Here is a 12,387-nt window from a genome sequence, read left to right as displayed (position 1 = left end):
TTTTTTTCTTTTTCCAAAAAGGGGTACTCTCATTTTCCTACTCATATTGAAATACTGCCCCTCAATGAGGCCAAACTTAGATTCACAACATGTTTAGGGGTATGCGTAATCCTGAGTCTCCCCAGGAAAAAAGCACTGTATAAAAGCGCTTTGTTATTGATTTACAGTGGTACCTTGGTTCTCAAATTTAATCCGTTCTGGAAATCTGTTCCAAAACCAAAGTGTTCCAAAACCAAGACACTCTTTCCCATAGAAAGCAATGCAAAACAGATAAATCCGTTCCAGACTTTTAAAAACAACCCCTAAAGCAGCAGTTTAACATGAATTTTACTATCTAACGAGACCATTGATCCATAAAATGAAAGCAATAATCAATGTACTGTACTATAAAATAAATAAGACAGTATTGTAGCTGATAAAAATTAAAATTATTATTTTTTCTTACTTGCACTGATGATAGTCATTGTTTGGATGGGGGGCTTTTATCCATTTCCGCAGTTACACAATCAATCAGTCAATCAGTAGCTGATTGCCATTCTTTAAAACACCAAAAGCGCCAAACTTAATCTGTTGCGGAAGTCAGTTTGACTTCTGAAATGTTTGAAAACGAAGGTGCCCCAGAAACAATACTCAACAGCCACATCAGGCATCCGGCTTCCGAAAAATGTTCGGAAACTGGAACAGTTCCGGGTTTTCGGCATTTGGGAACCAAGGCGTTTGAGTACCAAGGCGTTTGAGAACCAAGGTACCACTGTACAGTAATTGTGGGGGATTCTACAGGTATCCAGCACAACCTCTGCAACCCACCAAATCAAATGCATCCCACCAGTCTTGTGTGTGGGCTGCTTTGTCTTTGTTTATGAAGTCCTTAGCCTAATGCCATACATGTATTCAGGTAGTCAAGGCACATGAGTTGTGCAAACCTTTAGTACAGCTTCTATATTATGGATCTCTCTGGAGTTACTGGCAAATATTTCTTTGTACTGCAGACACTGGCAGAGGAAGAGGAATGCAAGGGGAGTGCACCGCCCCTGGCAGCGCGATCCCAGTAGGGTGCCATCGTGGCCGCCCCACCGCCCGTGTTGGTTGCCCCGCTCCCAGGATGCGCACCAGCCCTGCCCCCGCCTGCTCTGCCCCCCCGCCCCCGTGCTGGAGCATGAAGCTCCACCACTGACTGCAGAGATCATACTCTGAAACATATATTTAGTGCTGGCCCAAGGGTTTGTAGGCTTTGGGGCAAGATGACCTCCATGGTTCTTCCCTTCTGCCGTCCTACTTGCTCCTTACAGTTCTTGCTGCTACCCCATTCACTTAACCTTTCCTTACAGCCCTGATCTGTAGCACCATCCAAAGGGGTGAGCAGAAGCTGCTGTAGTTCTTGCTGCTCAGGGAGGGCAGGTGAGCAGGTAGCAACTGGCAGGAGGAGGAGGAGGAAGCAGCAGCAGGGCAAGGGGGTTGAGAGGGTTGGTAGTGGGGCCCTGCTGGGACTTGAGCTTCAGCAGTTATCTATCAAATGCCAGCCACTGATCATAGAATCAAAGAGTTGGAAGGGACCCCATGGATCATCTAGTAGCCCAACCCCCTGCAATGCAGGAATATGCACCCAAACATGTGACCTTGGTGTTCTCAGCATCATCCTCTAATCAACTGAGCTGTCTTCCTTGCTTGTAATACTTCTATTAGATAAACCCACTTTGCTTCTAGAAGTTTTTTTTAACAAAGGCTTTGTCAAAAACAAACATGTTCTTCAAACTATAAAATGTAGCTGTCTATCTGTCTATCTGTCTATCTGTCTATCTGTCTATCTGTCTATCTGTCTATCTATCTATCTATATCTATCTATCTATCTATCATCATCATCTCTGTTTGTCTGTCTGTCATCTCTAGCTATCTATCCATCAACATCTATCTATCTATCTATCTATCTATCTATCTATCTATCTATCTATCATCTATCTATCTATCTTATTTGTTTATTTATTAAATATACTTATATGCTGCCTTGGAACCTAAAAACCTCCAAGATGACTTACAAGTAACTGAGTTCGATACAAAAACTAATATCACATAACCGGTAAAATACAAACCTAACAATAAATTTAATAACTAAGAAAATCAGCAGCTTTCTGATGGCTGCTTCCATCTAATCCTAAAACTGGTTTGCCCCTGCAATCATTTGAGGCCACAGCTCAAACATTTTGTGCTCTTGAGATAAGTGATTGTTTTACAAATTGACCATCAAAGCTCTGCTCTAACACTGCCCTCAAAGCTTACTGATATTTTAAAACCAGGACATCTCCTCCTGCACCACCACCATTAAATAATGAAATGTCTTAAATCAAGTTAAGCATTTTAAAAGGGAAGAGGTAGAAAACAGTAATTAGAAATAACATTTTAAAAGAGAGGAAGTTTCATGCTAGTTGAAGGGTACCTTCCTCCCTCATTACTTTTGAGAAAAGTCCCAGTGACAGTGCCATGTCAGCAGTCCCTAATGTGTCTGATCTTTAACATCTCTGGGAGCGTTTCAGCTGTCTTCCAAGGTATCATTACGACAGCAATGCAATGCTGATTGCCATGTTATTCAGAGAATATATTAAAAACCACTGAGAAATCCGGGTTGACTAATAAGCAACCTCCTCAGCCTTGCAGGCTGGCAGCTCTGGTCTGCCGTTTCTCCACACGTATGTCTCAGTCTCTTGTGAAATCGTACAGGTTTTAATTGTGAAGCCACTTCTGATGGTTAAAAATACAGTGGTACCTCGGGTTACAAACGCTTCGGGTTATAAACACTTCAGGTTACAGACTCTGCTAACCCGGAAGTAGTACCTCGGGTTAAGAACTTTACCTCAGGATGAGAACAGAAATTGCGTGGCGGCGGCACGGCGGCAGCGGGAGGCCCCATTAGCTAAAGTGGTACCTCAGGTTAAGAACGGTTTCAGGTTAAGAACGGACCTCCAGAACGAATTAAGTTCGTAACCAGAGGTACCACTGTAAGTAGCAAAGATTTATGCGCGATGTGTATTGATCTGTCTTCATTCCTGCATTGTGTTTTAGAACAGTCGTCAGCCTGAGTGTACTTGGACTTTATTTGCCAAACTGATTTTGAATGCTGGCAAGACAGAGGGTGATTTGTTCCTGAGTTCAGATAATTGACCAGTGGCTTGGTTTGGATGGGTTCGTCCCTCTCCCTTGAAGGAACAGGTTCATAGCCTAGGAGTGCTTCTGAATCTATTGCTGTTACTAGAGGCTGAGGTGGTTATGGTGACCAGGCGTGCCCTTAACCAGTTTTGGTTGGTGGGACAGCTATGGTCTCGGTTTAACACAGGTGAGTTTCCATTCATATTCATGATTTATAGCCACATAAAAGAGTACCAGATCATGCATTTCCCTTTATTCTAGGAGAGAAGCGATACAGCCATTTTACTGAAGCTAAGCCTGCCTGAGTCTGATCTGTGCCTGGATTTAGCTTGGGGAGTGTATGATGGAGCCTCACAATGGAAAGCGGGGAATAAAAATGTGCTAAATAAAGCAATGATGCACCTAATGCAGGTGTGGGAGGCCTCCAGATGTTGCTGGACTACAACTCCCTTCATCCCTGGCCATTGGTCATGATAGGAGTTGTAGTTCAGCAACATCTGGCAGACCAAAGGTTCCCTACTCCTCATCATATGTGTTCACAATACTGTGAATATTATACAGTATTGTAATGGTTTGATCGGAAGAAAAAACAAAACCCAGATATTAAAGGTCCCATGCTCTACCGACTGAGCTATCCCAGGTGTACAAAGCCCTATATAGCTTGGGACCAAGATACTTGAAAGATCATCTCAACCCTTATATTCCCAACCAATCACGGTGTTCTGCAACCCGAGAGGGCAAAATATCAGGAGGCATAATGTCTGCATAATGTCAGAATCGGCGTTTTGTGTTGCAGCACCCACCCTCTGGAACTTCCCATAATATATCAGATAGTCTCCTTCTCTATTGTCTTTCTGACACCTGCAAAAGATACTCTTTTTTCAAGAAGCCTTCTGAATGGATATTTTAATCCCTGTTTGGATCTGTATTGGATTTGAATAGATTTTAATATGTGCTGTAATTGTTGTTGTTGTTTTTAAATGCTTTTGTATATCAATTGTTTAAACTGTTTTTAATATGCATAAACATTTTATATTTTTCTATGAAATTATAAATTGCTTCGGGAACATCTCCCGGGAAGCCATTTATAAACGAAATAAATAATAATATTTGTGAAGGCGAGGCACAGGTGTAGGTCTAGGTAAACCTCAGATTACTGGTTTTCCTTTACAGTTTATAAATCTCGGTGTTTTCTAAATGCATCTAAATTACAAATCATCACTGCTACCATGATTGTTCTGTTTAATCACCTGTGAAAATAACACAAGGCAGAGACGCTCGCATTAGCAGCTGCCGAGGGAATGTGTAACAATTGCTTGCGTTGAAAATGACTTATAAAATCAATGTTGCTGTTGCGGATGACTCCGTTCCTTACAGATATGGCTACTTTGCTGATAGCTACTTCGCTCGAGACAACTTTCCTATCAACAGCAGGTGGCACTGTTAGCAAAGCTTGAAGGAACACTTGGATTCATGTACTGTACTGTATAAAAATGGTCCGATAGGCAATTGTGTCAATTTTTGAACAGGACGTTTCAAAAGAAACTGCAGCTTGTGAATTTGCTAAGTAGACACTACATATAGTAGTAGTCTCAAGAACTGGACAAGTTGAAATATAGAAAAGAATGTATGTTTTGGACAATCTTAGCTGGCATCTTTCTCCCAAAGTAGAACTACCATCTCTTGAATTTCTGCCATCTCAGTAGGCTTTTATTGGTGTATATGATTATATATACAGTACAGACTTTTATTGTTTACCTTTTTGGACACAGGTTCACTGTCTGTAAACACTCTTGGAATTTAGCCATTTAGGGGGCAGTTGACAATCTATGAGAAAGGGAAGGTACATTTTTTTCTTTCTTTCTAGGCAGCAAAAGAAAAAGGAAGGCGGACTCCCAAAATGGTGTTTCAGCATTATAAAATGGCAATAGCTATGTCAAGAAGTCTCTGATCATTGCATATAATTTTGCTTTAGCTTACATTTTCAGCTTTTAAAAGTCCATTTCAACACTTCAATATAGATTTAATTACATAGAAAAAAAGATGCTTTAACTGCATTGTGAATTGAGCACTCAAAGTCTAAAGGAAGGAGTCCTGCTTGAAATGCGTACAAATCAATTCATGATATTGATCTGAAGTGGGCTGTGCTCTAATTTAAAACCTAGATCACCATAGGCCAACCTTGAAAAAGTCTGTTGTGTGGGGTTTTTTTTTTTTGAAATACATTAAATGTTTGGTAGATAATCTGCAGAGAAAAAAACCTGCAGCTTAGAACACAGTCAAGCAAAGAATCTCCATTACAAAAAAGAACCTGTCCCCCAGAACAAATATAAAAACAAGACCAGCGTCATTCTTTGAAATTTACCCATAACTTAGTCCTGTTTCTATCAATACAACTTTCTATGTGGCTGGGACTCTCTTCTCTTTTTTTATGCTCTTGCCAGACCCTGGCAAGATTACATACCGTAGTTGTCTGCTACAAAGGACCACTGATTACCACTGACATTTGTTGGAGTTTTTGAAAATTAAAACCCCAAGCAGTGATTGTAATAAATAAGAGGTTGCAGTTGCCAAATATTAAATTGTGGAGCAGCCAATGTGAATCTCAGGTAGTGCAGCTGTTCTTTGAAGAAGGTCCATTTTCTTTCTTTCTGTTCATAATTTTGGATTCAAGTGGAACATCGCTGCCTTTCCGTTTGTAATCCCCCAGGCTGCAATTGCAAGAGGCATAAACCCCAAACACCCACTTATCAGATGTGAATAATGTAGGCTGCTTTGGAACAAGGTGTTGTTGTTTTTTTTACCTGATGTGTTGCTTCTGATATATTTATTTCCTTCCATTTCCTCTTCTGCCTCCTTGAGCTGAAAAACAACAACAAAACCAAGTAGCATAAATTGCTTCTTCTTAAGCTCATGCCCAGGGCCAGCCCAAGACATTTTGCAAATTGAAGCAAAGAACAAGAAAGCACCACTTCACATTCCATGTACAAAAGCTGATCTGACTGGCAATTCAATTTTTCTTCAACACTGGTGATGGGAGCACATTTTCAGCTGCTTGAGCCCAGGAAGCTTCTCTTCGACTCCTCCCTACCACCATTATGTCTTCTGAAGAAGGAAAGCTGTTTGTTGGGGGGCTGAATTTTGACACTGATGAGCAAGGCCTGGAGCAGCATTTCAGCTCTTCTGGACCCATTTCTGAAGTTGTTGTGATCAAGGATAAAGAGACCCAGAGATCAAGAGGCACTGGCTTTATCACCTTTGCCAATCCTGAACATGCATCAGATGCCATGAGAGCCATGAATGTAGAGTCTGTAGATGGGTGTCAGATAAGAGTTGATCACACAGGGAAGTCTTCCCGTGGATCTAGAGGTGGCTACTTTGGAGGCAGGGGGCGAGGCTGTGGTTATTCCAGAGGGGGTGGAGACAGAAGCTATGGTGGGCGATACGACAACAGAAGTGGAGGCTACAGCGGTTCCCGGGACTACGGCAGTCAGGGGGGTTATAACGATCGCTACTCTTCAGGAGGCTCTTACAGAGACAACTATGACAACTGAGCCCACACTGAGTAAGAATCCTTCCTGAATCAAGATCGTCCTTCCAATGGCCATATTTATAAAGATTTTTGGAGCTTCGCTGAATCTTATTTAGTTACCTACTTGTATCTTCCCCCATATAACTTTTGTCACATGCAGACTGAAAGCTTCCTTTACAAGATGGCCTGTTTAGACTTTGCTCAAGAGTTGGTTTTTTCAAGAGTGGTTTTTTAAAGCATTTTTGAAATCGGTTTTATTTGTCTTGCTTTCTCAATCCAAGGTTTGTTTTAACGTGACACATGGGGCCCTACAACTTTAAACAGCTGGAAGCTGAGCAAAGCTTCTTTTCTTTTTTTTGAAATAGTGCAATGCACTTGAGTTCAACTCTTAGCATAGTAAGGGAGGGCAACAAATGCAAACCACCTTGGTATTAAACGATTCACGCTGGTTTAGTAAAAAGCTGTTTTACTGTAAAAAGTAAATCCAGAAATCAAAACTGAACACTTTGAGAGGTTCTTGAAAATGTTTGTTTATATTGTCCTTTTTTTTTACTGAAAGAAACGTGCATAATTCAATTGACATTGTATTTGAAGTGGATAAGGAAGTTCCTGTACTGAGTTTTTGGCTTTACGAAGCCCATTAAAATCCCATCTGAAACAAAAAAACAAAAAAACACTGGTGATGGGACAGTGACTTCCATTGCTTCTGAGGCAAGGGAACGCTGCATGCCACTCACATCCCTCTCCTCCAATATCTTATTGCTGCTCTCTGTCCATCGCTTCCTGCCCTCCCAGTGTGTGCCACCTGAGGCAACTGATTCACTCTGCCCAATGTTAGGGCTGGCCCTGATTAGACCCACTCTTCGCTTTGTGCACACATTACAAAGGTGAGAGGGGTGGTGCTGGAGGATCTGATTGCACACTACAGGGGAATAGCGACTACAGGTTGAAGGTTGAGGGCTGAAGGTTGCAGAGAAAGCTGGTGACTTTGGTTAAGAACATAATTAGAGCTTGCTGGTTCAGGCCAAAGGTTCATCTATTCCAGCATCCTGTTCTCACAGTGGCCACCCAGATTCCCGCGGGAAACCTCAAGCAGGACCCAAGCAGAAGTGCACTTTCCTCTCCTGTGTTGGTGATGACCTTTAAAACCCTAAACGGCCTCAGTCCAGTATACCTGAAGAAGTGTCTCCACCCCCATTGTTCAGCCCGGACACTGAGGTCCAGCTCTGTGGACCTTCTGGTGGTTCCCTCACTGCGAGAAGTGAAGCTACAGGGAAGTAGGTAGAGGGCCTTCTCGGTGGTGGTGCCCACCCTGTGGAATACCCTCCCATCACATATCAAGGAAATAAACAACTATCTGACTTTTAGAAGACATCTGAAGGCAGTCCTGTTTAGGGAAGTTTTTAATGTTTGATGTTTTATTGCTTTATTATTATTATTATTATTATTATTATTATTATTATTATTATTATTATTATTGATATTTTGTTGAGAGCTGCCCAGAGTGGCTGAGGAAACCCAGCCAGATGGCCGGGGTATAAATAATAAATTATTATCATTATTATTACTGTGGTTTCCAGCAACTGGTATTCAGAGGCATTCCTGCCCCAGACCACAGAGGAACAGCATAGAGCAGAGTGAGACAGCCTTGCCTAGTTCATTGCCATCACGAATTGGCTGGTTCACAGTGTAGGTAGGCCATTGTCAGCTATTTTGTGACACTGCTGCCTTGTATTGTTTTAATGATTGATGGGCTGTGCTTTTATTGTGTCTTTTGCTGCATTAATATGCTCTTCGCTGCTTTGCTATAGAAGCAAACCGTAAGATACCAATTCAAATAAAAACCTTTTAGGGTGTATTGCAGCATACCTGCCTTTTTTATTATTAAAAAAGCAACACTATACTTTCAGATGAAAACCAACAGACAATCCAGTCCTATACATCATCTTTTAGTTGGTGTGGCACAAGTTAGAAGCTCTAGCGTACTCCCACCCAGTCGTTTCTCATACCCTCCAACATTTCTCCAATGAGAATAGAGACGTCCTATTCCATAATTGTAATTTTACTATTGATATCCTGCCCATCTGACTGGGTTGCCCCAGCCACTCCAGGTGGTTTCCAACATACAGTGGTACCTTAGTTTTCAAATGTAATTCATGCCAGAAGACTGTTTGACTTCCAAAACATTCAAAAACTGAGGCACCAACTGAGTCTGCAATTTCAATGGAGAAAATGCAATAAACTAACTAACTAACTAACTAACTAACTAACTAACTAACTAACTCAGTGGAAGCCATTCGACTTCTGAGGCACATTTGAAAATGGAAGCATTTACTTCCAGGTTTTTGGCGTCCGAAAACCGAAACATTCAGTTTCCAAGATGGCCAAAAACTGAGGTACCACTGTATATAAAAACATAACAAAACATTAAACATTACAAAACTTCCCTATACAGTCATACCTTGACATCCGAATGCTTCGACTTCCGAAGTTGACAACCCCCGGAAGTCCTTTCGGCGCGCGCGGCCGACGCATGCGCAGAAGCGTGAAATCGCGCTTCGTGCATGCTCCGTAGCGGCGCTTTGACGTCCGAAAACCTCGACTTACGAAGACGGCCGCGGAACGGATTGTCTTCGTAAGTCGAGGTACCACTGTATACAGGACTGCCTTCACATGGCTCAGTGGTTGGATAACCGTACATTTCTCTGATGAATATAGGGACATCCTACCATACCTTCCAAGGGACCCAGGTGGCGCTGTGGTTAAACCACTGAGCCTAGGGCTTGCTGATCAGAAGGTCGGCAGTTCAAATCCCTGTGACGGGGTGAGCTCTCATTGCTTGGTCCCAGCTCCTGCCAACCTAGCAGTTCGAAAGCATGTCAAAGTGCAAGTAGATAAATAGGAACCGCTACAGCGGGAAGGTAAACGGCGTTTCTGTGCGCTGCTCTGGTTCGCCAGAAGCGGCTTTGTCATGCTGGCCACATGACCTGGAAGCTGTATGCCGGCTCCCTCGGCCAATAATGCGAGATGAGCGCGCAACCCCAGAGTCGGTCACGACTGGACCTAATGGTCAGAGGTCCCTTTACCTTTACCATACGTTCCAGCATTTCTCTGATGAAAATAGGAATGTCCTAAGGAAAAGTGGGACATTCTGGGATCAAATAAAAAACTGGGATGGCTTCTGTAAATCCAGGGCTGTCCTTGGAAAATAGAGACACTTGAAGGATCTGCTTTCTGCCTTCTCAAGGCCTGCATGTAGTGGTGGATCCTTGGCTTGGACTGAAGCTGATGTCAGGACCAAGCTGAGCAGGGGCACTAACCTCTGCAGATTTAGGGGACCACAACTGATTTGGTTGCACTGGGTTTTATAGGGAATGCTGCAATTATGATGTACAATGGAAGGCAGGATGGTGGTGGTGCTGCAAAAGTTGCACAGGGCACCGCTGAAATGTGAGACCATAAGGTCCACTACTGCCCTCAAGTCCCATCTTTGCTATACATCCAAAGCTGTATCATACCACTTTAAGAAAGTGTGCCCCCCTCCCCCCAATCCTGGGAACTGTAGCTTGTTAAGGGTGCTGAGAGCTGTTAGGAGACGCTTATTCTCTGCACCGGGCTACAGAGTGCTTTAACAGTCAATCCCTCTTCCCAGGGAAGTTGTAGCTCTGTAAGGGGAATAGAGGTCTCCTAGCAACCCTCAGCACCCTTAACAGGTTCCAGGGTTCTTTGGGGAAAGCCAGGACTGTTTAAAGTGGTATGATACTGCTTAAAATGTGCAGTGCATATGGGCCCACAGTCCCATGAACCTCAACGGAGCTTTGTCGTGTCAGTATTCAGGCTGCTTGTATGTCAGTGCTTGCATAGCCAGCCAGTTCTTCTGTTAATGTATTCCCATTATTAATTGGTTCACCTGTTGTATATCATTGTCTTTAGTTAAAACTTCACTAAGCTCTTGCCGTGAAATATCGGTAGTACAATCTTAATATTACTGTTCAGCTAGAATCACTCCAGTGGAATTAAACTGCTACCCATACACCAGTATGCCGCTAGAGGGTGTACATTACCTAGGTATTGGAAATATATAACTACTCCCTTGCTTAAATTGTTGTATAAAGATGCTTGTCTGAGGAAGTTCAGAATGTCAGACATTTCCGGGGAAGGACATAGGTTTACAGAGCTTTCTTTAGTTTTCTTCCTGATTCTATAAGTGTAAGGGTAAAATTTAAGGTTAAATTTCTCCCCACACTGCCAACAGTTCCTAAATTTTCATTTTCATTTGCCAACATGCCCATTCTTGCAGTTTTGAGGTGTGTTAGTTTCTGTGCTACAGAGCCAATGAAAAATTCAATATGTTTTGGATATGTTTGTTTCTTGCAATGCGGTCCCTGCAGTTGTTTAAGCTGTGAGGCAAAACAAATGATCTTCCTTTACTGGAACCGTAAGCTACCCAGTACTTGGAAAGCTGATTGCCACACAAGGCACAAAAGAGTATTCCCCCTCGCATATTTCTGTGAATGATTCCTATATCTGAAAATCACCTGTGGGAATAACTCCAAACGCATTCAGCTTGAAGATCCTGATGGGCAGGCACTTTTCTTCAGAGCTGGATGTGTGTTTCAATTGCCACAAGCCATACATGGCACACATTAAAAAAAAAAGATGTGCTTTCAGATAATTCAGTAGGCCACAAACTACTTGAATTAAGTACTTTGTCATGCAGGGGTGGGAAATCCCTGTAGGCGTTGTTGGACTTCATCTCCCATCAACCCCAGCCAGCAAAGTCAATGGTAAAGGATGGTGGGAATTGTAGGCCAATCACATCTTGGAAAGCCACAGGTTCCCCTTCCCTGTTGCAATGGAATTAGTCATGGTAGGTGGACTATTAGGCAACTAGTCCAGAGGCCATAGAACGGTCTTTGTTCCTTTTTGTGGTTGGACTCCAACTTCCATCAGCCAGCATGGGCCATAGTCAGGGATAATGGGAGCTGTAGTTCAGTGAGGTATCGAAATCCCAAGGCAGCAGAAAAGACTATTTATGTATGCAACCGCGGCTGCACAGATGTTATTGGCCCAGAGATGGAAATAAGATAAAAGTTCCTACCAGAGAAGAATGGCAGAGGAAGTTGGTGGACTATGCTGAAATGGCTAAAATGACCGGAAGAATCAGAAATCAGGAAGATTTCAATGGGGAAAATTTATAACTTGAAATTTATAACTACTGAAAACAGTTAAAATCGTTAGTAGGAGTGGAATATCACTTGTAGTTTAAGGGTGAATTCTGGAAACAATGGAGATGTAAGAGATTTGGACCATCATAAAAGATGCAGGAGGAAATGATTAATAAGAGGACCCACAAAGGGGAGGATGGAAGTCCAGGAGGTCTTGTTTTTATGATTTATGTTTGATACATCTTGGTAAAATTTTAAATTTGAAAAACCAAATAATTTTTTTTTAAAGGAACTGTAGTCCAGGCACATCTGGAGGGATACAAGAGAGCCTCCCATTCTTTAATACTGTGTTAAGAGTTTATTGCTCTTCTAAGTCAGTCACCTGCCTGGCTCTAGGCATACAAAGCCAGTTGTGACCATGGAAGGCTTGGGTGGTGGTCCTGGTGACTATTACCTTTCCGGCTGCCATTTGGGTCAATTGCTTTGATAGCATACTACTAGCCTGGTGCCACCAGAAGTGCTTTATTTGAGAATAAAGAGAAAACATGT

General features: G+C 42.4%; 1 protein-coding gene across 1 annotated transcript; it reads left to right on the top strand.

Moving 5' to 3' along the window:
- The first annotated feature begins 5,829 nt into the window (after positions 1–5,829).
- On the top strand, positions 5,830–7,344 carry LOC118076727 (RNA-binding protein 3-like). The gene has a single exon (XM_035099657.2). The coding sequence runs from the start codon at positions 6,237–6,239 to the stop codon at positions 6,690–6,692; it is 456 nt and encodes a 151-aa protein (XP_034955548.1). The 5' UTR covers positions 5,830–6,236; the 3' UTR covers positions 6,693–7,344.
- The last annotated feature ends 5,043 nt before the right edge of the window (positions 7,345–12,387 follow it).

Source organism: Zootoca vivipara, chromosome 11, assembly GCF_963506605.1.
Source record: "Zootoca vivipara chromosome 11, rZooViv1.1, whole genome shotgun sequence".
NCBI lineage: Eukaryota > Metazoa > Chordata > Lepidosauria > Squamata > Lacertidae > Zootoca > Zootoca vivipara.
Note: the sequence above shows the minus strand (reverse complement) of the source record. Positions and strands in the feature narration are given on the sequence as shown.

What these genes read in the sequence shown, in the direction of transcription:
- LOC118076727 (XM_035099657.2), top strand. Translation starts at nt 6,237, where the DNA reads ATGTCTTCTGAAGAAGGAAAGCTGTTTGTTGGGGGGCTGAATTTTGAC.